The following is a 25446-nucleotide window of genomic DNA, read 5'->3' on the forward strand; positions in this document are numbered from 1 at the left end:
TGAGGCTGCCTCACACTCCAAGGAACCAACACCTTGATCCAGGTCACCCTTCAGGCGAACCAGCCGGCCCCCACCCATGCACCAGGCCTCTATCCTATCTAAAAAAAAAGTAATATGCAGATTGACCATCACTCCAACACACAAGAAGGCTTCCCCCGTGTGGTCAAAGATGGCTGCCCTCATATGGACACAAGATGGCCACCATAAGATGGCCAGCAGGGGAGGGCATTTGGGAGGCACCAGGCTTGCAAGGGAGGGCAGTTGGGAGGACCAGTCCTGCAAGGAAGGGCACTTGGAGGTGATCAACCCTGCAGGGGAGGGCAGTTAGGGGTGACCAGGCCGGCAGAGGAGCAGTTAGACATCAATCAGGCTGGCAGGCAGAGGCAGTTAGGGGCAAGCAGGAAGGCAAGCAGGTGAGCAGTTGGAAGCCAGCAGTCCTGGACTGTGAGAGGGATGTCCGACTGCCCATGGGATCAGGCCTAAACGGGCAGTCAGACATCCCTCGAGGGGTCCCAGATGGGAGAGGGTGCAGGCTGGGCTGAGGGACACCCCGCTCAACCCCATGCATGAATTTCATTCACGGGGCCTCTAGTCTATAAAAATAAAAGCGTAATGTGCTAATTAGACCAGAAGACCTTCCAGAGGAAGCGGGGGCTGTGAGGAAAGCCTGGGTCCCAGGAGCCGGCAGCGGGGAAGGAAGGCCTAGTCTTGCACAGGTTTGTGCTTCGGGCCTCTAGTAAATAAATAAGAGAATTCAGTCCTCGCTGGTTTGGCTCAGTGGATAGAGGACCCACGTTCGATTCTGGTCAAGGACACATGCCTGGGTAAATCAGACCTAATGTGATGTCAGCATGGATTTACAGGGTGTGAGGGCAAGACCCGCCTGCACCCTGTCTTTAAGGAACTTAGAGCCAAACAGGGGGACAGAGTAAGCTCTCCCGGCACACCGACACGAAAGCCTACGCGCGGGCACACTGGGCAGCCCCTGCAAACGCCTGGCAGGCTGCTGTTCAGGCACAGTGAGGCCCTGTCTGTGAGGCCCTTGTCGGCAGCATCTGGGCTGCCCTCCTTCCCTGCGCGGCCGCTCGGCACTGCCCTCGGCTGCTTGGCCAGGCCAAGGAACAGACTTCCCGCGGGGAGAGCAGAGGTCGCAAAAGGCGGCGGAGGCGGCCTGGCAGGAGCGGACATGCTTGTCGCGGTAAAACAAAGGAAAGGGTCTGGGTGACAGTGACTGAGCTGGGATCTGTCCGCTGGTACTGCTTGCTGTGTAGGTACATTGTCTCCTCCTGTGAGAAAACAGGCCCAGAGAGGCTGAGGAGCTTGCCCAAGGGCACAGAGCTTAGCGTCAGCACTGATTCCGAGTCCCCTGCTCCAGTGTCACTTTTTCGGCCTTCCAGTGGAGCAGGGAGACACCTCTGACCTGAGTTCACAGGGGTGAGAGCAGCACCCCAGCAGGTGGGGTGGGGGGGAGCGGTCACTGCAGCAGGCAGGGGGGCAGGGGGGCAGGGAGGCAGGGAGGCAGGGAGGCAGGGAGAAGGAGAGTCCTCACGCCATGGCTCCGTCTCCCTCAGAGCTCAGCCTCCTGCCCCTTTTGATGATCATCCTGGTTCCCATACTCACGCTGCTCGGCACCCTCACCTGCGTCTGCATGTGGAGAAGGGGGAGGAAGCCGGCAGGTAAGGGGAGGGGCCCTAGGACAGGCTGCCTGACCTGCCTCCCCGCACCGGAGGGACTTGCCTGCATCAGGGAGGGAACGCAATGGCTGCTCCGGGTCTCACTGGGAGAAGGGGGTGCCAGGGGAGGGGTGCAGGGTGTGGGGGGAGATGTGCATGGCCTGATCCCTAGCAGCAGCTTTACTGGCTGTGGCTGGTTTGGGGGAAACTATCAGGCAGGAAGATTCTAGAATCTTCCTCAGGGTCTCGCCACCTTGAACGAGGGTGGATGCTGGGAGCCAGCACCTGCCTGTCCCCCCCGGAGGTCTCTGCAGCTCTGCTCTGCTTCCCTCCCCCGAGCCCGGCCCAGAGGAGGCACTGACCCTTTATGAAGATGTCCGCAGCCCGCCCATCGGGAGCGGCCAGGTGCGGCCCAAGGCGGGTTCTCTCCTTCCTTCCGGACGTGTCCTGGGAGCATGGCCCTGCCCAGCAGGGGCCCGAGAGCCCGCTGCTGCCTCCGAGTGGCCTCAGCCCATCTCGGTCCCTCTCAGGTCCTAGCTCTGGCCGCGGGTGGACAGAGAGAACTGGGGGGAGATGATGAGATGAGGCTCAGTGCATGAAATTCGTGCATGGGGGTGTGGGTGGGGGTGTCCCTCAGCCCAGCCTGCACCCTCTCCAATCTGGGACCCCTTGAGAGATGTCTGACTGCCCATTTAGACTTGATCCCAGTGGACACATCTTCCCAAAGAAGAGGGAAATGGGAATGTGAAGAACAGTGTTAGCATTTAGCTCCACAGAATCACAAACACATAAAATATGGGATTGGGCCTAAACGGGCAGTCGGACATCCCTCTCACAATCCAGGACTGCTAGCTCCCAATTGCTCGCCTGCCTGCTTTCCTGATTGCCCTAACCACTTATGCCTGCCAGCCGGATCACCCCCTAACCACTCCCATGCCAGCCTGATTGACGTCTAACTGCTCTCCTGACAGCCTGTTTGCCTCCAACTTCCCTCCTCTGCTAGCCTGGTCACCCCTAACTGCCCTCCCCTGCAGGGTTGATTGCCTCCAACTGCTCTCACTTGCAGGCCTGGTCCCTCCCAACTGCCCTCCCCTGCAGGCCATCTTGTGGTGGCCATCTTATGTCCACATGGTGGCAGGATCTTTGACCACATGGGGACAGCCATATTGTGTGTTGGAGTGATGGTCAATCTGCACATTACTCTTTTATTACATAGGATAGAAGCCTGGTGTATAGGTGGGGCCAGCTGGTTTCCCCTGAAGGGTGTCCTGGATCAGGTGGGGGTTCCCTTGAAACATGGGGCAACCTGGGCAAGGGGCCTGTGGCAGTTTGCAGGCCGGCCATGCCCCCTACGACCCAAGTGGAGGCCTTGGTATCTGGGGTTTATTTCTCTTCTACAATTGAAACTTTGTAGCCTTGAGCAGAGCCAAGCCTCCTACTCACTCAGTGGCTGCTGCCATTTCTGTTTGCATTGGTTTACCTTCTATAATTGAAACTTTGTAGCCTTAATCAGAGGCTTGGGCAGGCCAGGTTTTGTGGAAGGCTTGGCTTCTTCCATCACCTGGGAAATCCAAGCCTCCCTCCTGCTTTCTCTGTGGCTGCAACCATCTTGATTGGGTTAATTTGCATACTCGCTCTGATTGTCTTGTGGGCGAGTCTGATGGGTATGGCTTGTGGGTATAGCGGAGTGATGGTCAATTAGCATATTACTCTTTTATTATAATGCTAATATTAGAGAGGAAGGGAGAGGGAGAGAAACATCAATGAGAAGAATCATTGATCTGAAGGAAAACCAAGATGGCAGCATAGGTAAACACCTGAACTTGGTGCCTCTCACAACAACTTCAAAACTACAACTAAAAGACAAAACAGACATCATCTAGAACCACAGAAAGGCTGGCTAAGTGGAAATTCTACAACTAGAAGGGAAGAGAAAAGCACACTGAGACTCAGGGGAGCTGCAGAAGTAAAGTGCAGAGGTACAGAGGTGCATGTGTGCATGGAGGGGACTGGCAACTGAGGATGCGGCTGGCTTTTTCAATCCGCAGGGAGACACAAGCTCCCAACTGCTCTGAACTCCAGTTCCGGACAAGACTCTGGGGACCCAGCCTCATTTGGGGAGAAACTGGACTGTCTAGCAGCAGTGGAACTGAAGGGCGGCTTTCTCTCAGAGGTGCTTGCAGTGATTATCAAGAGACACTGAGACCCCAGGGCCTCTTAGGGCAGAGCTGATGGGAATCCATTGCTGTTTGCTCCACTCTGAGACTCTGCCCCATTCAAGCTGTGTGCAGAGGCTTTTGCATATGAATGACGTGGTCCTTTGAAATATAAACTTACCTAACAAACTGCAGCTGAGTCAGAGAGACCCAGAACATCCAAAAGAAGGCCCAAGACCCCACAGCAGCTTGCATTGCTTCACAGCTGGGCCTCATCTGGGCACCTCCAAAAGCAAACAAAGAAGAGGAATCTGCAGATCTCTCTGTTGTTCCTGTTCGGTGGCCTCAGGCAGAGGCTAAATTATCACCTCCTTCGAGATCTAAGAGCCAGTGTACACAGGAGTCAGAGTAGGACCATCCAGATTACAACTACTCAGATCCATAAGGGACACACTAAGGGGGCAGACTCAATGAGCACCAAAGACCCACTGAAGCAAGTCTTGCCCCATAAGGGTGTCTCCAGTACAGAAGTCCATCCATCACAGACACAGTTGATCCTCACTGCCAACTGGCCTGGAGGTCAATTCCTCCCAGTGATACCGACAACAATCAAGGCTTACCTACAACAAGACTGTGCACACAGCCCACAAAGGGGTGCACCAAGAGTGTCCACCTCAGGTAACTGAGGAGGCTGAGCCACTGGGCCCCATCGGACACCTTGCACACAAAGCCACTCTATCAACTCAAGGAAGCAGCCAAAATGCAGAGACAAAGAAACAGGTCACAAATGAAAGAAATGGAGGAAAGCAAACTACTGGATATAGAATTCAATACCATGGTTATAAGGTTTTTCAAGAATTTTCTAGAAAAGGACAATAAATTTAGTGAGACCCTCGAGGATATGAAAAAGGACCAACTAGAAATTAAGCATAAACTGACTGAAATAAAAAATAATATTTATAGATCTAATAGTAGACTAGAGGATTGTGAGAATCAAGTCAAAGATTTGAAATACAAAGGAGCAAAAAACACCCAACTGGAAAAGCAAAAAGAAAAAAGAATCCAAGAGAAACCAAAATGGTGGCAAAGGTAAACAACGTAACTGCCACCTCACACAACAATTCAAAACTACAACTAAAAGACAAAACGTCTATCACCCAGAACCACAGGAAAGCTGACTGAATGGAAGTCTTAAAACTTAAAACAGAAGGAAAGAGAAAGGAGGACAAATGCTGAAAAGCTGAGGGACAGAGGTGCACAAATCAGGCTGATGGCATGCAACTGGGCACGTGGCTTTTTTCCAACCCAAAGGGAAACAAGCTCCCAATCACTTTGAAATCCAGTTTCTGGAGACACGAGGAGGCCCCAGACGCCTGCAGGGAGAAGCTGGTCTGTCGGCCATCGGGTCCCAACGTGAGGGTGACTTTTTTGCAGAGGTGCGCGCAGCAATCATTGTTTACTGTGCTGGAGCGCAGGACATGGGGACTTGGAAATGCAGAAAGGCAGAGAAGGCTGATGGCAGCCATTGCTGTTTGCCATGCCCCAGCCTAGTGATGCCCTGAGACCCCGCCACCCTACACATTCTACAAACCCTCCCAGGCTCCACACAGTGGCTTTTGCATATAAATGGCCTGCCCTGTGGCAGCTTAACAAAATAAACTGCAGCTCTAGTCAGACTGCTCCAAAACCGCCAAATCCCAAGCAAAGAGGAGAAAATTATAGTTCTTGCTGTAGCTCCTGCATGGTGGCCTCAGACAGTAGCTGACCTACACCCCATTGGAGATCCAGAAACTAGTGTATCTAGTTGTTGGTGTGAAACAACACTAGATTTCAACTACTCTTATAAGGGACACATTCAAGAGGCATACTCAGTGAGCACCAAAGCCCTACAGGAACAAGTCCTCCCCCATAAACGTGTCTCCAGCACAGCAATTCTTCCATTATAGACAGCGCAAGTCCTCACAGACAATTGGCCTGGAGGTAAATTCCTCCCAGTGCCACCAACAACACTCAAGACTTTACTACAACAAGGCTGTACACACAGTCCACAAAGGAGTGCACTAAGAGTGTCCACATCAGATAACTGGGAGGCTGACTCACTGAACCATATAGGATACCCAGCACACAAAGCTACCCTACCAACTCAGGGAAGCAGCAAAAATGAGGAGACAAGGAAACAGATCACAAATGAAAGAAATGGAGAAAAACAAATGACTGGACATAGAGTTCAAAGCCACGGTTATAAAGTTTTTCAAGAATTTCCTGATAATTTAATGAGACCCTCAAGGATATGAATAGGCACCAACTAGAAATTAAACATACACTGACTAAAATAAAAAATATTATACAAGACCCAACAGCAGATTAGAGGAATGCAAGAATTAAGTCAAAGATTTGGAATACAAAGAGGCAAAGGACACGCCTCTGGAGAAGCAAGAAGAGAAGAAAATCCAGAAAGTTGAAGATAGTGTAAGAAGCCTCTGGGACAACTTCAAGTGTACCAATATCAGAATTATGGGGGTGCCAGAAGAAGAGAGAGAGCAAGACACTGAAAACCTATTTAAACAAATAATGACTGAAAACTTCCCCCACCCTGTGAACGAAATAGACTTACAAGTCCACAAGCAAACAGAACGCCAAACAAAAGGAATCCAAAGAGGACCACACCAAGACACATCATAATTAAAATGCCAAGAGCAAAAGACAAAGAGAATCTTACAAGCAAAAGACAAAGAGAATCTTACAAGTTAGTTACCTACTAAGTAAAGAAGCATCCATTATCAGCTGATTTCTCAACAGAAACTATGCAGGCCAGACAGTAGTGGCAAGAAATATTCAAAGTGATAAATATCAAGAACCTACAACCAAGATTACACTACCCAGCAAAGCTATCATTCAGAATTGAAGGGCAGGTAAAAAGCTTCACAGAGAAGAAAAAGCTAAAGGAGTTCATCACCACCAAACCAGTATTATATGAAATGCTGAAAGGTGTTCTTTAAAAAGAAGAAAAAGAAGAAAAAAGTAAAAATAAAAATTATGAACAACAAATACATAACTATTAACATGTAAATCTAAAAGTCAAGTGAATTAAAAATCTGATGAACAGAATAAACTGGTGAATATAATAGAATCAGGGGCATAGAATGGGAGGAGATTGATAATTCTCAAGGGGAAAGGGGTGTCTGTGTGGGAGGTACAGGAAGAGACTGGACAAAAATCATACACCTATGGATGAGGATAGCGAGGGTGAGGCAATGGCAGAAGGTGGGGTGGAGACTGGGTGGACGGGAGCTATAAGGGGGGGAAAAAGGAGAAACAATTGTAATAATCTAAACGATAAAGATTTATTAAATTTAAAAAAAGGAATCCAAAAAAATATGAAGAATGTGTAAGGAGCCTCTAGGACAACTTCAAGCGTGCCAACATCAGAATTATGGGGGTGCCAGAAGAAGAGAGAGAGCAAGACACTGAAAACCTATTTGAAGAAATAATGGCTGAAAACTTCCCCCACCTGGTGAAAGAAATAGACTTGCAAGTCCAGGAAGCGCACAAAACTCCAAACAAAAGGAAGCCAAAAAGGACCACACCAAGACACATCATAATTAAAATGCTAAGGGCAAAAGACAAAGATAGAATCTTACAAGCAGCAAGAGAAAAACAGTTAGTTACCTACAAGGGAGCACCCATAAGATTATCAGCTGATTTCTCAACAGAAACTATGCAGGCCAGACAGGAGTGGCAAGAAATATTCAAAGTGATGAATAGCAAGAATCTACAACCAGGGTTACTCTACCCAGCAAAGTTATCATTCAGAATTGAAGGGCAGATTAAATCTTCATAGATAAGAAAAAGCTAAAGGAGTGCATCATCACCAAACCAGTATTACGCAAAATGCTGAAAGGTATTTATTAAGAAGAGGGAGAAGAAGAAAAAGGTAAAGATAAAAATTATGAGCAACAAATACATATCTATCAACAAGTGAATCTAAAAATCAAGTGAATAAAAAATCTGATGAGCAGAATAAACTGGTGAATATAATAGAATCAGGGGCATAGAAAGGGAGTGGACTGATAATTCTAGGAGGGAAAGGAATGTGGGGGGTGCAGGGAGAGACTGGACCAAAATTGTACACCTATGGATGAGGACAGTGGCAGGGGGAAAGGGGGGAAGAGCAGAGGGTAGGGTGGGGTGGGAACCAGGTGGAGGGGAGCTATTGGGGGTGGAGGGGAAGAGGAACAATTGTAATAATCTGAACAATAAAGATTTATTTTTTTTTTAAGAAAAGAATAATTGCTCTGCTGCCTCCTACTGGGCATGGAGCCTGCAACCCAGGTACTGTGCCCTTGCCTGGAATCAAACCTGGAACCCTTCAGTCTGCACATCAATGCTCTACCCACTGAGCAAAACTGGCTGGGCACCCCATTTAATATACCTGTTTTCAGGAAATACCCCGTCTGTGTTGTTCTCTTTTATCTTATTACTAGTGGCCTGCTGCATGAAATACACCCACAGAGGGGGGATTCCCTCAGCCCAGACTGCACCCATTCCAATCAGGGACCGCTTGGGGGATGTCTGACTGCCATTTTAGGCCCAATCTCTACGGATTGAAACTGGCAGTTGGACATCCCTCTGGCAAGCTGGGACCACTGGCTCCTAACCACTCTCCTATCTGTCTGACTGATCACCCCTAACTGCTTCTGCCTGCCTACCTGATTGCCCCTAATTCCTCTGCCTGCCTGCCTGATCACCCCTAACCACCCTCCCCTGCCAGCCTGATCTTGCCCTCAACTGCTCTCCCCTGCAGGCCTGATCTTGCCTCCAACTGTCCACCTCTGCTGGCCAATTTGGTTCTGATTGGTCAGTTTCTATGCCAGTCAGTGTCATTGGGCCTATCAATGGGGCCTGTCTATTTTTTAAATGAATCTCCTCTAATAGTCTCATGGTCTGTAGATTGAGATAAATGAACGTGCTCAAGGCCAAGAGCTGGACAAAGCTGTGCCATGGGATCCGGAGTCTCCCCTGCACTGGCTCTAACCTCCAGGGTTAGAGCTGCACCATCAGTAGTGGACCCGGCTGGGCATCTGAGAAACACTGCCCCCTGGTGGCCAATGATGAAAAAGTTCTGATAAAAATTACTTTAAGAAATTACTTTTTTTAAAAAAAGTTCTGATAAAAATTACTTAAAAAAAAAAAAAAAAAAAAAAAGCAGCAACCTCTTCAGCTTGGTGGAATGTGGATGGCTCAGAGGACGGCCACGGACAACAGAAGGAAGAGAGCAGAGGTGTCTGGTCCCTCAGTGCCGTCCTAGAATTCCCAAGAAGTGTGTTGCCTCCTCCCACTCCCCTTACAGTAATGGGGCTCATTGGGTCAAGTCACAGAGCCTTAAAGAGTCCAAACCTGTAAGAAATCTTAAAAATATATATTTTATTGATTTTTTTTTCAAAGAGGAAGGGAGAGGGATAGAGAGTTAGAAACATCAATGAGAAAGAAACATTGATCAGCTACCTCCTTCACACCCCCTACTGGGGATGTGCCCACAACCAAGGTACATGCCCTTGACTGGAATGGAACCTGGGACCCTTCAGTCTGCAAGCTGACGCTCTATCCACTGAGCCAAACTGGTTAGGGCCAGACCTGTAGGAATTTTTATGAGCTTATTTGATACAAACTGACCACAATCATCTGGAATCAAAATCTATGGCTTGAGAAAATGCTCTAGAGAATGGCAGTTTTGCCCCTTGTTTTGTACATTACAATAAAGAAAGGCATAAGTGGGTTACATGAACTCCATCAGTGATGGATTCTGGGGGCAGGAGAAAGCAAAGGGGGGGGGGGGAATCTCTGGGATTGGATAAGAAGTAAAATGAAGCCTGGCCAGCATGGCTCAGTGGTTGAGCGTTGACCTATGAACCAGGAGGTGAAGGATTGATTCCCAGTCAGGGCACATGCCTGGATTGAGGGCTCAATCCCCAGTTGGGGGCGTGCAGGCAGCAGCTGATCAATGGCTCTCTCTCATCCTTGATTTCTATAGTGCCCTTTCCCTCCTCTCTGAAAAAATTAAAAATATATATATTTAAAACAAAAAAAGTAAAATGAAAAGACACAGAAAAGAAAAAATAAACAAAGAAAGAAGCAAAATAAGAATAGGTGTTTGTGAGTATAGGATAGCTAACAGTTTCCAGTGAACATGCTAACAGTAACCATGAGAGGTGCTGTGGTCTGCTCTGGTGGGAGCTGCACCCTGAGGGGTCTGGAGAGGGGGACCACGCCACAGGTGTTAGCTGTGGTAGATGCAGAAAGACAATAGGCAGGCTCGGGATTGGCCTTTGTCGAGGAAGATGCAGGCCTAGGACATGACTGCCCCCAGGACTCACTTTCAGCTGGGAAGTTGTGACGCAGGCGTCCTGTGTGGTTCCCGCAGGTCTCCGGGTTTCTAAGGCCTGCCTTGCAGGCCTCCCAGAGCCTGTCAGCGTTAGTATGTGGCCCCTTTTGCCCCCAGTTGTAAGAGCAATTGATTCCCGAGCGTTGGGTTTAGCCACATTGTATTCTAAGAAGAGGACTTTGAGCCCTGACTGGTTTGGCTCAGTGGATATTGCTTTGGCCTGTGGACTGCAGGGTCCCAGGTTCCATTCCAGTCAAGGGCATGTGCCTTGGCTGCTGGCACATCCCCAGTAGGGGGTGTGCAGAAGGCAGCTGATGGATGACTCTCTCTCATCGATGTTTCTAACTCTCTTTCCTTCTCCCTTCCTCTCTGTAAAAAAATCAATAAAATATATTTTAAAAATATAAAAAGAGGACTTTGAGATGCTGAGGGAGACTTCCCTTGCCTGGAGCATAGAGATGCTTCTTTCAGACACAGAGAAGGAAAATGGTTGCCAGAAGGAGACATGGAGGAAAGAACCCTGGGGAGTCTGTGTTTAAATTCTGCTGCTTCTGTGACACTGTGACTTGGACTGTTTCTCTTTTTGGAGGCTCCTCTGTAGAATGAGGTAAATCATAGTCATTCTTATCAGATACGAGGGGCCCAGTGCCATCCTGAAGTTGGTCACATGAGCCAGGGCCTCGAGCATACCCAAATGTGGTCACGTGAGTCAGGGGAGGTGGGGTCTGGTGGGCTGCCAGACCTGTTTATGTCATCAGGGGGAGGGGCCAGCTGACAGCCAGTGGTTGTTCACATGAGTGCTGGGGCCAGATGCCATCTGGACCTGGGTATATCATCAGCGGGATGGGCTAGCTGGACAACCAGAATTGGTCCTCCACTAGGCACCTGGGGTGGCAGTGTCTGGGAAAGGCACTTAGTCTATAGTCACCTCATGGACCCCCACCTAAGTCCATAGACCCTTTCCACTATTGTGGCATCTGATGGTCCTTCTTATTCCCCCAGTACCTCCAAACCTTCCTATGCTGACCCCAACTCTCCTTCTGCACCAGCCCTCCTCCTCCCTCCACACCCAGATTTCACCCTCTCTCTCCCCATCCCCCATCAGTGCCCTTTATTTGGGTGGAGTTAAATCCCTGAGTTTCCAAGGTCCCATTTCCCTCTGCCTGCTATGGAAGAAGTGGAGCTGTGGCTTCAGCAGAGGTAGAATTAAAGCCATTGCCCAGCCCTAGTCGGTGTGCTCAGTGGATAGAGCATTGGCCTGAGGACTGAAGGGTCCTAGGTTCAATTCCAGTCAAGGGCACATGCTGGGGTTGTGGGCTCGATCCCCAGTAGGAGACAACCGATCCATGATTCTATCTCATCATTGATGTTTCTATCTCTCTCTCCCTCTTCCTTCCTCTCTGAAATCAATAAAAATACTTTTTTTTTTAAGCCATTACCTAGTTTCTGTTCGATGCTGAGGTACAGTCCAGCCAAGCATGAAGCTAGCTTAGTTTCTGTTCCCAGTTGCAGTGTATCAATCCATTGCACATGGGGCCTCATGGCCATGGGCCATGCTCCTCTAGGGCCACGGGGCTAGGGAGGAGACACGGGTGAGTGCAAGAGAGACACACAAGAGCCAAGAAAGCCAACTCCTTTGTCCGGTGACTATGTGTCCCCACATTTTCATCGACTTGCAGTGGGGCCCTTCCACTCCGGCCAATGATCTCCTTCCCAGGTTTGATTGACAGGCACCTTTCCTGTATCACCCCAACTGCACTGCACATGTGCCCATCTCCCCTTTGTCCGGTCCCTCCCTCCAGCTCAGCAGGGAATGGACCTGTGGTTCCTGCGGAGGGTAAATTGCAGCGGATTCCTGGTGGAGCTGCCCAAATGACATGCCTACAATGCCTGGCCTTCCTTTTGCTCATTTCCTATTGTTACTAACTAGTAGTCCGGCACACGAATTCATGCTCCAGTAGCTCTCCACCCACTGCTCCACCCTCCTTTAGCTCCCCTCGGCCCCCCCACCCCCACCCTCCCTCATAGCTTGCTGCCCTGCCCCCTCCTGTAGTTCTCCGCCCCACCCTCCTGCTGGTCCCTGATCCAGTTGTTACAGTCATTAAGCGTCAGGGAATAACAGATAATTAGCACATTTCTCTGTTATTACATAGGATGAGCTCGTTACAATGGTATCAGTATGACTAAAAATGAGGGGATCGAAATCCTCATTTGTGCTGGTAATCAGGCACACTCAAAACTAATCACAGATTTTTATTTTAGTACAGACATAAGGGCTAAAGAGTACCCAGACCTTCTTCCTCCCTATCACAGGTTATAAATAATTACAGCCTGAATGATGTATTTTCCTGCCCCTGGAAAGGTTCCATTATGTCTGGACAAGTGCTTTCCAACCCAGGTCAATATTATCTTAATTGTTTTTCACAGACAGGCCGACTCTGAGCAAGTTCTCCTGCCCGGGACTTTTGAATTGTGTCTTGAACGGACACCAGGCTGGGTGTCAGGAAATCAGATTCCAGCCGTAGCTGTCACCGACTTTTATGATCACCTAATACCCTCAGGGCCTTCATATCCTTGACACAGAGTCCAGGCGATTAAAGAGTGGGGAGGTTTTAATCTTGAGCTCTGGGGCAAAGCTCACTGGTCCGAGGGTGGGCCAGGGAAGTTCGAGCCAAAGGAGGGCCTAGGTACGTCTTTCATACAGCTGTTCGGTGAGGGGAGGTTGGAGGGCATGAGAGGTATGAAATTCCTGCCTCGGGTTTGCAGATGCTTGCATAGGCTCTGAGCTTCCCCCCTGCCTAGACCTAACATCCAGGTCTTTTGATGATACGTGGGCCTGAAATTGTCCGGGCTACTTCCTGCTGACAAGGGGCGAAGAGGGTGCGGGGTGTTAAAGGCCAGGGTCAGGCAGAGGCAGATCTGAGGGCAGCCGAGTGTAGGGATGGAGCAGGAGCTGGTTTACAGTCACCTGAGACATTTCAGCGATCCAGGAGTGGATGAATTTGAGGAGGCAGAGAGCTAGGGGGAAAAAAGACACAGATGAGAATTAGGGGCCCTAACGGAGGTAGGACCCAGGTAGCTAAAGGGCTTTGGAGCCAGCCGAAAAGAGAGTTGTCCCGGGAGTGTCTTGCACGTAATTTTTCACTCAGCTTAGTCAGGGCCTGCACATTCTGCTCCACCACTCTGGACTCGTTGATGTAGTAGCAGCATTCTTCTTGAAGGAACATGCAGGTTTCTCCTCTTTCCACAGTAAGAAGGCCTAGGGCCCTTCGGTTCTGCAGGGCTATTTGAGCTACCAATGTTGCTTGCCTCTGTGGGGAAGCTAAGGAGGTAGTGATTGACTCCAGGGCTATCTGGAGTTTGTCATTTAAATCCTGAGCAGAGATTATGCTGTTACCCAGGGCCCCCCCAGATAGGCCTATTGAGGCAGCTATACTTACCCCCAACATGATAGGGAGAAAGGCGGCCCAGCGGGCCCCAAGGTCAGATGAAGGAAGCAACCAGGCAAGCTCCGACTCTCCATACAAGGTTAGCAGGAACTACTGTGACCACAATGCAAGGCCTGGGGTCAGAAGAGTTTATGCAGTTGCTTAAGGTGCCGTTGCACCAAAAGAAGGTACCGGGCTGGCCTTGGTCGGGTCCTTAAGTCTGATCCTGACCAAGGAATGGTGTCTAGTAACCACCAGGGTAGAGGTGTCCCATACTTTTGGGTTGACAAGGGACTCAGGCAGTGGGGGATCAGTGTTCCTGTGAAGGGAGGGAGCCAGGAGCAGAAGAAGCTGGGAGGCTGAAGGACTCTGAGTGAGCTGCAGAGTGGCCCCTAGTTTGGTGAGGATATCTCATCCTAAAAGGGATCCTAAAAGGGGTACAGGGCACGAAGGCAAGACTAGGAATGAGTGGGTTATAGGGCTATTGTCAAGGAGACAGGGAAGGGCCCGGTGGCCAGCGGGCAGGTGGATTTGCCTCCAATACCGAGATCATGGGAGGGAACAGTGGCCCAGAAAAGAGGGCAAATCAGAAAAGGTAGCCCCCGTATCGATCAAAAAGGAGATCTGCTTACCTGCTACCTTGAGCTTTACCCGGGGCTCGGCCAGGGTGAGGGGGATGGTCGAGTCCAGGCATCCTCAGTCTTCAGCCAGTCCCAGCATGGCCAGCAGTGGGCCATGACCTGGAAGGACGGCCCCTCCACGCTGAGACGCGGAGGGCCCATCACTTTTCCAGGGGCAGTCACTCTGTCACTCTTCCAGTGGACGCCTTGACCACACACCAGGCGGGGCTTTGTTGGAGCCCGGGGATGAGGGCATTGTTCAGCCCAGTGGCCTTTGTTTCTGCACTTGAAGCATCCTCCAGGCACTCGTCCTTTCCTTGCACCCCACCACGCACAGCTCCCCTTGGGCCAAGCGTGGCTGTCAGCTTAGGACTGCTACCAAGGCTGGAGTTTGCAGGTTCACCTTTTGTCGAAGGCGGGCTTCCCGATCTGATTCTGCCTGCTCCTCACGGGCATTGAAAACCTTAAATTCCATATTCACCAGATTCCAGACAGGAGTCTGAGGGCCATCCTCTGCCTTTTTTAACTTTTTTTCTAATATCTAGGGCTGACTGTGAAATGAAGTGAGTGGCTATAACAGTTGCTCCAGCCGGGGACCCAGGGTCCAGGCGAGTATATAAGGTCAGAGCCTCAGTCAGCCTGTTAAGGAAGACTGCGGGGTTCTCATCTGGTCCCTGAGTAACTTCCCTCAGCTTGTCAAAACTAACTCCCTTGTGGGAGATGGCCTGCAGGCCGGCTATTAGGCATTGGAGCATCTGGTCGCAATGTCAGCGCCTGTCTCGCCCTTCGGGAGTATCTAGTTGGTACTCCCAGCCTGGTTCCTGCCGAGGAACGGCCTGGGCCCCCACTGGCATAGAGGCAAGCATCTGTAAGGTGGATCTGATCTGCGTGGTCTGTCGCTGCTCCTAAGACTCTTTCCCTTTCATTGTTGTTAGGGTGGAAGAAAGAATGATATGGATGTCATGCCAGGTGAGGTCATGGGCCTGAGAAAGAATTCCTTGGTGTACGTGGTGGGGTTGGTGGAAAAGGACCCCAGCCGCTTCTCAGTCTGGGATAGATCCAACAGAGAGAAGGGAACGTGAACCCTGACCACTCCCTCAGCCCCTGCAGGAGTGGGCAGAGGAAAGGAGGACCCCAGGAGCCAGTGTGCCTGCTGACTAGAAAAGCAGGCAGGGTGGGGGAAGGGGAAGGTAAGGAGGTAAGGGAGAAGGTGCTGGGGGAAGGAGCAGCAGAGGGAGAGCTGGGAGTGAGGATGGAGGAAGGGAGGGAACTGAAGATGGGGCAGAAGGAGGCAGGGCAGAAGGAGCCCTGTCTTAGGGAAGCAGGCAAGAAGGCAGGGGGCAAGGAGGTGGGCGAGTCAGAGGGGAGGAAAGATTCTCAGGGGGTTCAGATAAGGCGAAATTGGAGGAGTGTCTGTAGGCAGGGGGAGTTTCTCACAAGCTAGGAGAACCTGGGCAGTGGAACAGGAGGAGCAGGAGGAGGGACGGGAGTGCAGATAGAAAAAGGCCTGGACATATGGAACCTCCAGCCACTTCTCAGCTCGTTGGCAGAAATTGTTGAGGTCCATCAGAATGTTTGACCTGTGATCAGATTTGATTGCCCATTTTGAAACCTAGGGTCAGTAGCAGAGGCCCAAGGACCAGTGTCCCAATCGTTGAGCCAAGGCGATGGACCAGGGACCGGAGGGACGGCAGGGGACGTCTCCCCCGCCTCCTGGGGTCCAGAGGGAGGCCAAAGGGCCAGAGAGCTAAGGGAGATAGGAAAGTCTTCACTACCTCCCAAGGCTCAGAACCTTCCTGGGATGCCCAGAGGGCTATGCCTGGAGGCAATCTCTGATGCGGGACATGGATGGACAGAGACTCCAAAAGGATGACCCTAGGAATCAATAGGGACTGGGACTCACCTGCTGATGCTGCTGAGCTGGAGAGAAGCCTGAGGGTTCCGGGGAGACAAGAGTAGGGCGGGTATCCCTGACCTTGAACAGTCAAATGGAATACACTCTCCACCTCCCCCGGTTTCAGCTCCAGCTGAGAGGTTTGCTACTCAGAAGCAAGACACAGAGTCCAGGCGATTAGAGTGGGGAGGTTTTAATCTTGCGCTCCTGGGAGAAGCTCACTCACTGGTCCAAGGGTGGGCCAGGGAAGTTCGCACCAAAAGGGGGCCTAGGTACTTCTTCTATGCAGTTTGGTGAGGGGAGGGCGGAGGGAATGAGAGGTGTGGAGTTCCTGCCTGGGGCCAGGAGCTAGGAAGGCTCCAGCTATCTGTGTCTCCATCCACCTTGCAGATGCTTGCATAGGCTCTGGGCTTCCCTCCTGACTCAACCTAACAATCCTCACCTGAGAACTGAATGAGTACAAGGGGAGAATCTCAAAGGTTCCTTCCAGCATTAGTGCCGATTCTACTACCATTTAAGCAAAAGCTAGAAATTAGTTCCTGACCTTCCTTCAAAAGTCCTTGGAATTAGAATGAGTGATTCTATGAACAATCCCCGCTGAAAAGTAACTGAAGCAAATTGGCCTGTGTTTTTCCAAGAGAGAATCCCTTCTTCCTTCCTTCCTTCCTTCCTTCCTTCCTTCCTTCCTTCCTTCCTTCCTTCCTTCCTTCCTCCCTCCCTCCCTCCCTCCCTTTCTTCTTCTTCTCCTTCTTCTTCTTCTTCTTCTTCTTCTTCTTCTTCTTCTTCTTCTTCTTCTTCTTCTTCTTCTTCTTCTTCTTCTTCTTCTTCTTCTCTCTCTCTCTCTCTCTCTCTCTCTCTCTCTCTCTCTCAGAGTAGACTGAAGCTGTGATTTTTAAAACAAAGAAAGCAGAACTAGAACATCTTAAATTTTTAATCCTTTCTTTACAGGATGCCTAAGACCACTTTCGATTGAAAACCACAGAAAGTTAGTAACTGCCATGATCCCTTCTTCCTTTTGGTTTAACAGTTGTTTGCCAGCAGAGCTAATCTGGTTCACGAATAACAAACAGATTAACTCAGCTTCATCTCTCTCTGGAGAGCAGTCATTATTGCTGCTTTCCCTCTTTCTTAGTAATCTCTACTCGAGATTTTAAAATTCCATGGAAATGACAGCTATTTGGGGTGTGTTTAGCTTTTTAAAATACACTGCTGGGTGTTATCTTCCTGGGCTCTTTGAGAGTCCCTCTCTGAAGGAGGCCTCGCCCAGCGGCTGGAACGTTGCCTCTGTCCTCAGCTTGGCAGCAAGACCCACCAAGTCTGTTCTGCTCAGAGCTGAGACCCCCTCACTCCCAAGCCTGCCCTCACCCCTTACTACCTGCTCCTCCAGTGACCCTGGAACTTTCTGCACAGAGGTTTCCTAAGATCCTGATGTAGAAATCAGGTCCCCAAATCAATCATTCCCCTGATGTAACCCCCAAGTTTTTTAAATGAGTGTCATGTGTCCCTCATTCTCTGTGTTCCCTCCTTAGGAGAATCCTCTGACTATTCATAGCCTCGAGTTTTCCAAGTGATCCATTCCTTGGCAGAAAGCAAGAAGTTCCTCCTCCTTTTGGGAAGTCTGAGGCCGTCCAGCTGCATAAATTTCCAGCCAAGCGTCTCCAGGGATTCTCTTAACCTGAGGAGAAGTGGGGTGCTTCTACCCCTCCTGAAGTCCAGCTGGGAGGTCAGCGGAGGCCTGTCCGCCCCTGGCCACAGAAGCCCCCTGAGGCACGCTGCCCTGGGTGGAGCTACAACCAACAAGTGTGGGGAGCTCAGAGCTCCGACAGCGGTCACCTCCTCCTTACAGAAGGGGTCCCTCCCCCTGCACCCCACTCTGTCCTGGCTCCAGACCCTGAGGCGGCCCCTGGGTGCCTCAATAACAGACCCAAAAAACACCAACACTCACCCCTTCCTGAGCCCCCACTCCCATACACAAGGCTTTGTTTTTTATACTGTTTGCTGGAGTTTGCTGTATATTTCTCTACACGTTCTTGTTTATCTGAATTATGATCAATAAAACAATCTCAAAGGATTGGCTCTAATGTGTCACTTTCCACTTTTAGCTCACTGAAACATGGCTTCTTACAGAAAGTATTTCTTATTGAGATTTTCCTATCAGATTAATTGGGGGGAGGGGGAGGGTTAAGGTAGCTACTATTTGAGAGATTCTTTGCATGTTTAAATATTTAACAGTTGTCTTGAGATCAAATAAAAATGGAGAGATTTTGTCTTAAGTTGTATTTTAAAGAATTTGAACTTAATAAATACCAGTTCTTAGGAAAATTTTAGAAAGCTCCCTTGTGTTCTTTTCAGCAGATCCTTACTCAATGCCATATTAAGCTGGTGTTGCATCTGAAGTCCTGGAGTGTACAAATTAAAACAACACGCTCCGTACCTTATTGACATACCTTAAAATCAAATAACGAGATCATAAATTCATGCACTAGCATCTAACATTCTGTTTTGGAACAAAGCATGTGGTAAATAAAACATTCATGAAAAGTGAAAGACTGTGATTCAGAAAAATGTGTTCCTTGAGAACCAATGTGACGCACCCCTTATCACTACACATCCATCAAGTCAACACAGTAGACTATACTGACTTCCCACACAAAATAATACAATAAATCCAAATTAATTTTTTAACATACATAACTGAGATTGAAACTAAGAGTAGGAGAAATGAGTACAATATTCAAAATCAATGTAGTGAGCAAGAGCTAACCCCAGTGACCTATAGAGGAGTTCCCTCCGGAGACCAGGGTTGGGAGTTGAGCTGAGTCCCAGGCAACGTCAGCCCCCAGAAATGGGCCCTTTCATAGATGTGGGAGCCAGGCCGTACAGTGGGAACTGGAATACCCTGCCCTCTAGGCCAGGGAGGCAGCAAAAAGGCAAGGAATCCACCTCAAACCTTGCTCAAGGTGTTGAATGAATTTGCATGAAGACATGCAAAAAAACAGAACTAATCAAACTGAAACCCTTGCGGCCTTGGTACATTCTTTTGATCATTTTTCACCCAATGTTTCTGGTTTTATCTGGATGCTCAGTGCTGTCCAGTATAATAGCCAAACTCGTGGCCCACAACAGGGGGACCTTCGAAGACCAGTCAACTTCATTCCCATGGAAACAACTCCCACTGAAGAAGAGTTCCTAGTAAAAATGTATAACCCCCAAAAGGAGACAGAGAACTAAGGAAGAGACAGAGAAATAAGGTACAACGAACTAGAGAAATTACATCTGAAGAGATATAGATAATAGAAAAATATGAACATGCCATCAGTTAGGGATATTAACAATGTTCAAAGAGCAGTGAAGAGTAGAAGTCATAAGACAAGAACAACGCATAATGAAAAGGACTAGATCTGATTAAAAAAATGACAAAGCAAATTCTAAAAATTAAAAAGTATGTAGTAATTTACACTTCCGTATCTGGCCAGACAGCATAACCAGCGCCAGGCTTGTCCCGCTACCATAACACACAAGTGAACCGGATTACATATAGAGAGCAGATGCTTTCAGACATTAAATAACAGCTGAAGTAGGACTGTGATCCTGAAGGAGGAAAACAAATTAGATGGCGCCTACACATGCTCTGGCTTCTGGTGGAGAAGCGTTTTGGATCAAAACAGAGAGAGGGGTGCCCTCTCAAAAATGCTGATCAGAGTTCAGGAAGTCTGAAGCTGTGGAAGCTGTAGGTGGGACAAGTAAGCATAGGGAGGAACCTCAGCCCCAGGGTGAATATTTCCTCCTCTGGCATAACACAGGTCACGTGGTTTAGACCTCCCTGACCATTCACATCATTGGTCATGCAGCTGGTACCCTCCCCTCACCTTTCCTCCCCTCGCATTTTGCTGGCCATGTAGTTGACCCCCTTATAGGAAGAGCAAGGGGCTAGAATAGCCTCATTCTACTCCCCTTGCACTACCACTCCCTTAAGCATTAGGTCTAGAGATTCAATTGAGTTTCAGCTCCAGGTCCAGAAAAAGCAGCAAGGTCAGGAGGAGTGACCCCATGGCTGACATCAGGACCAGCTGCAATGACTAATGATCCCTGTGCTGTTACCAACCAATCAGGAGAGACCACAACCCTGAAAAGACCCAGCTGGAAAACTGATGAACATTCTATTGAGATCCTCTCTCCCCTCCTCTCCCCCCACCCCAGACCTCCAGATAAAAGCCTTTAAGATGAATACCCAGCAAGCAAGCATTCTCTCTATCTCTGTAGCACACCTGCCCTTCCTTCCCACCGCCCTGTCCCACCCTCTCCTCTCCCCAGGGTGCACACAGGATCTCTCTCTCTCTCTCTCTCTCTCTCTCTCACTCATGCCTTTCTTCCTCTCCTTTCTCTGGGTGTATAACTTTGCCTTTCTTTCCCCTAAGCTCCAAGGGCCCTTCTTTTGCCTCTGTAACTCAAGCATGTCAAACTCACGGCCCACAATGAATATTTTTGCGGCCCATCCAATATAACATAATTATACATAACATAATTACAATATACATAACATAATTACAATAATGTTATGTAAGAAACATTTTAATAAAATTTTTGTAATTTAATTTTTGCAATATCTTGTTATACGTAATTATTAGGAATGAACTACCACGTTCACTAGTGACTGATTACTGTAATCATATTGCATTGATTTCCCTTACACACCTATGCACAGGTGAGAGGACGGGGCTAACTCCTGATCCTCCATTTTGTAACTGGACCCTAGTCCTCACCCAACCAATTGGGGACAGCCAAAACAGTGACATCACCACCCCTATAAAACCCCTTGATGTGTTGAAGCTCGGTCTCTCTCCCGCCATGCCGCTGTCAATGTAAGTGGGACAGAGCTTGGACTAGTCCGAAATACAGGTTTTCTGCTATTGCATCGGACTCGGCTCCCTGGTGGTCTCTGGGGATCATAAAATCTGGGCATAACACAGGCACACCATTTCTCTCCACTGAAACTAGCAGTGAATATTTTAGCAGCCAACTGCCAGGTCATTAGTCTTATACTGACTTGCTGTGGAGCGAACATGAGTAAAGGAGCACTGGAGTCCAGAACAAATTAAAATTCAGGGAGCCTTTTAAAAACGGGCCGGCTGACTGCTCTCTCCAAGAAGCCCCGAGAGCAGCCAGAACCTTTGTGTCCGGCCATATTTATACCTATTCACTGCCTCCTGTTTTTGCAGAGAAAACAATTTTAAAACAATTTAAACAAAGTAGTTTTTCTTAGGTAAAGTCAACATGTCATTTATAGGGTCCTGGTGCCTGGTGAGTAAGTATCAGGAAAGTTGACAGGGATCTATCTTGTGTGAAGGAAAAGAGCCACATGCTGACCTGACATGCTCAGGGGAGTCCTTAAAGGCAGTCTTGCAAACCCAGAGACCTAAAATAACCACAAAAGATGGTTTGAAAATTAAATATCTAACTACAAACAGGTTATAGTGGGTAGTCATATCCTAGGCCGATATTTTCCCAAAGATCAACTTCGATCTTTTTACTGAGCCCATTTGCCTTTTTCCTCTAAGATAACATATCTATGAGATGTCTGGGTAACTTGTAACTTCCCTTTTTCTGGAGCCCCTGGGGCACAACCCAATGTGGTGGGTGCCAGGACAGATGCCTCAAATTCCTTCGTTATCATGTTAATTGTTCCTGCACTCACTGAGTACACTTCCATCATTTTACTTTTTATTCAATCCCAGGGGTCTCCCACCGCTTTGCTTTCTCCCGCTCCTTACTCCATCACCAATGAATTTCTGTAACCCACCTATGTCCCTCCTTTGATTTCAGTGTATAAATAGAAATGTAACCCCGCCATTCTTCAGAGCATTATCTCAATCCATTGAGGTTCTGCTTCCCGGCATATGTCGATGGTTTGGCTCAAATAAACTCACAAAAATTCTTTACAGGTTTCAATGGTTTTTTCCCCTTAACACTTGTAAGGCTATTTTGTTAGCTGCAGCTGGGATTTATGGCCAAGTCGACGAGGAGAAAGCATGCTCAAAACTTCCCACTCTCTAACAACTTGTCTGGTGTGTGCAACAGGAAATATTTCCCTTTCGAAGAACAAGAAAAATAGGTGTATTTGCCTTACACTTATTAATTTGTGCAGTTATTCAGTGTCTGGTAAGAAAAAATATTAATTATTAAAATGCTCTATTATTTTATGCTAATGATTACTCATTTATTTCAGCCCTTTGTATTCAGCAAGTCTCTATTGAAATAAACCTCTGTTTCTACAAAAATTAAAGCTTTTGATGTTTTGCGGCCACATACACTTACACCTTGTTTACTTGACCTGTGCTAGCCTTTGGGTGTGACACGCTTGCTGTAACCGGTTTCCTGAGCTGACACAACCTCGCTGACTCACTTCTTTCCAGTTCTGTGGCTTCGAAAGAAACTTCCTCCTTCATTGGATTTCCCTGGACTTGGATCCTTTCTTAGCCAAACTGAAGCACTGAGGTCCAATCACCAATAACGCCTGGCACGGTTCTACCACTACCTTGGTGATAGACATTTGGGTCATTCCCACATTTTGGCTATTTGAATAGCTTCAATGAATATTGGTGCACAAGTGTTCATGTAAAAAAACAGTCAAACCTGTAAAGGATTTTTGTGAGTTGAAACCAGTTTGACTCAGTGGATAGAATGTCGGCCTGCAGACTGAAAGGTCCCAGGTTCGATTCCAGTCTAGGGCATGTACCTTGGTTGCGGGCACATCCCCAGTAGGGGGTGTGCAAGAGGCAGCTGATCGATGATTCTCTCTCATCGATGTTTCTAACTCTATCCCTCTCTCTTCCTCTCTGTAAGAAATAATATATATATATATATATGTGTGTGTGTGTGTGTGTGTGTGTGTGTATATGTATATATATATATATATATATGTGTGTGTGTGTGTGTGTGTGTGTGTGTGTGTGTGTGTGTATGTATATATTCAATATATATATGAATTTTTGTGAGTTTATTTGAGCCCAACTGTGAACAATTGCCAGGAAGCAGAATCTCAACACATAATGCTGGATAATGCTCCAGAATGGCAGTTTTTCATCTTGTGTTATGGCCAGATTTCATGATCCCCAAAGACCACCAGGTAGCTGAGTCCGATGCAATAGCAGAAAGCCTGTATTCCATGCTAGCATGGGCTCTGTCCCACTTACACCTACAGCAGCGTGGCGGAAGAGAGCGAGCTTCAACAGATCAAGGGGTTTTATAGGGGTGGTGATGTCACTGCTTTGGCTGACCCTGATTGGTTGGGTGAGGGGTAGGGTCCAGTTCAGGAGTTCTGCCCCGCTCTCTCACTTGCTTTGTACATTACCATTAAAGGAAGGGATGTACGTGGGTTACAGGAAACCCATTGATGGGAGATTGGGGAGGCGGGAGAAAGCAAAGCAAGGAAACCTCTGGGGTTGGATAAAAAGTAAAGTGATAGACACAGACTTCTTTTACTTAAGAGGCTATAGGATAGTTAACAGTCAACAATTAACATGATAACAATAACAATTAAGGAATTTGTGATCTCCAGTCCTGACGCATTTGGTTGTGCCCTGAGGGGTCCAGAAAAAGGGAAGTTACAAGTTACTCTGACATTTCACAGGATTGATATCTTAGATGCAAAAAGACAATAGACTCAATAAAGATTGAAGTTGATCTTTGTCAAGGAAGATACTGGCCTAGGACATGACTGTTGTGGGGTCAAACCCTGGGTTCAAAATAGACCACCAGAAGCCGATGATTAATTAAAAAAAGCAGGCAAGGATTTATTGAAAAACTGGCCAGGACAGCCGCAAGAGCACCACATGCAGGTGGAGTCCACACAACCACACCTTTGAAGGTGTAGGCAATCCTTTTGAAGGCCTAAACCACAAGAATTTTCCTTTGTTCTAAATTCTAAGTTCTAAATTCTAAAGGCTGGGAACCCTGCAGTCACATCCTGCTGGATATTGGAATGTGGCCCTATCTTGTGATAGCTGATAATACAGAAGCAAAGCTCAGCGGTTAGTCTCTAAAGGTTATCTACAGTTTCTACCCCTGAAGCTACTGAGTCAGTGGGATTCAATCTCCTGTAGTTCTAGTCCCAGGCACAGGAAAATTGCCTTAGCCTCCAGGTCTCCACCTGGAAGCTGAGGTAACCATCCTGTGTTTAATCAGGTACAGGAGCCAGACAAAAGGGTTAAAATTCAACAGCAGTTTTTACCAAAGTATGGTTGCTACCATATTTCAATGACTACCCACCATCAACTGCTTTTTAAAGAAAGGTTTTTAATCTCAGACCATCCTGTGTGTAGGTCTCTTGAGTTTGCAAGGCCTCCACGCAGGCCTTCCCTGAGTTAGTCAGGCTAGCTGTCTGCTTGTGGCCCTTTTTTTGTCCACACAAGTATGTGTTGGCATTTGTCCTTTCCATTATCTTGTGTCTATACCTGGAAGTAGAATTGCTGGATCATGTAACTCCTTGTTTAACTTTATGAGGAACTGCTAAACTTTCCACTGTGGCCGCACCATTTCACCTTCCAATCAGCAATGCATTTCATTTTCATTCTATTTTTTTTTGGGGGGGGGGGGGGAGGAGGCGGGGGAATATTTTAAGTTGATTTTAGAGAAAGGAATGGGGAGGAAGAGTGAGGAAAAATTGATGTGACAGAGAAACATTGATCAGTTGCCTTGCACACACACCCCAAATGGGGATCAAATCTGCAACCTGGGTATGTGCCATGACTGGGAATCAAGCCCAGCCATCTTTTGGTATACTGGACAGGGTTTCATTTTGTTCACTTTTTTTTTTTTAATATAATTTTAGTGATATCAGAAGGAGAGGAAGGGAGAGGGAGAGATAGAAACATCAATGATTAGAGAGAATCATCCATTGGCTGCCTCCTGCACGCCCCCTTTTGGGGATTGAGCCCACAACCTGGGCATGTGCCGGTGACCTCCTGGTTCATGAGTCAAGAATCAACCACTAAGCCACACTGGCTGGGCCACTTTTTTTTGTTTAAGCTTCTTAAGTCAATATAATTTACAGCCGAAACTGGTTTGGCTCAGCTGTAGAGGGTTGGTCTGGGGACTGAAAGGTCCCAGGTTCAATTCCGGTCAAGGGCATGTACGTTGGTTGCGGGCACATCCCCGGTAGGGGGTGTGCAAGAGGCCGCTGGTTGATGTTTCTCTCTCATCGACGTTTCTAGCTCTCTATCTCTCTCCCTTCCTCTCTGTGAAAAATCAATAAAATATATTATAAAAAATATATATATATATAATTTACAAAT

The 25446-nt window shown here is 48.1% G+C and overlaps 1 protein-coding gene across 6 annotated transcripts in view; it reads left to right on the forward strand.

The window, feature by feature from the left end:
• LOC311613315 (complement decay-accelerating factor-like) overlaps positions 1-18401 on the forward strand; it is a 43836-nt gene extending 25435 nt beyond the window's left edge. Inside the window, exons 8-10 of one of the 6 annotated variants that reach the window (XR_014793431.1) lie at positions 12639-14880; positions 17102-17138; positions 17683-18401. Coding sequence is in view for 3 of the 6 variants with exons in the window: in XM_084867082.1 (XP_084723208.1) it covers positions 12639-12736 (98 nt within the window). In the remaining 3 variants the exon portion in view is untranslated. Of the gene's footprint in view, positions 1-12638 lie in introns of all 6 variants that reach the window. The other 5 variants (XR_014793430.1, XR_014793432.1, XM_084867082.1 and 2 more) reach the window with 5 other exon arrangements.
• The last annotated feature ends 7045 nt before the right edge of the window (positions 18402-25446 follow it).

The sequence above is a fragment of the Pipistrellus hanaki genome (genome assembly GCF_964339955.1).
Source record: "Pipistrellus hanaki genome assembly, chromosome: 18".
Classification (NCBI taxonomy): Eukaryota; Metazoa; Chordata; class Mammalia; order Chiroptera; family Vespertilionidae; genus Pipistrellus; species Pipistrellus hanaki.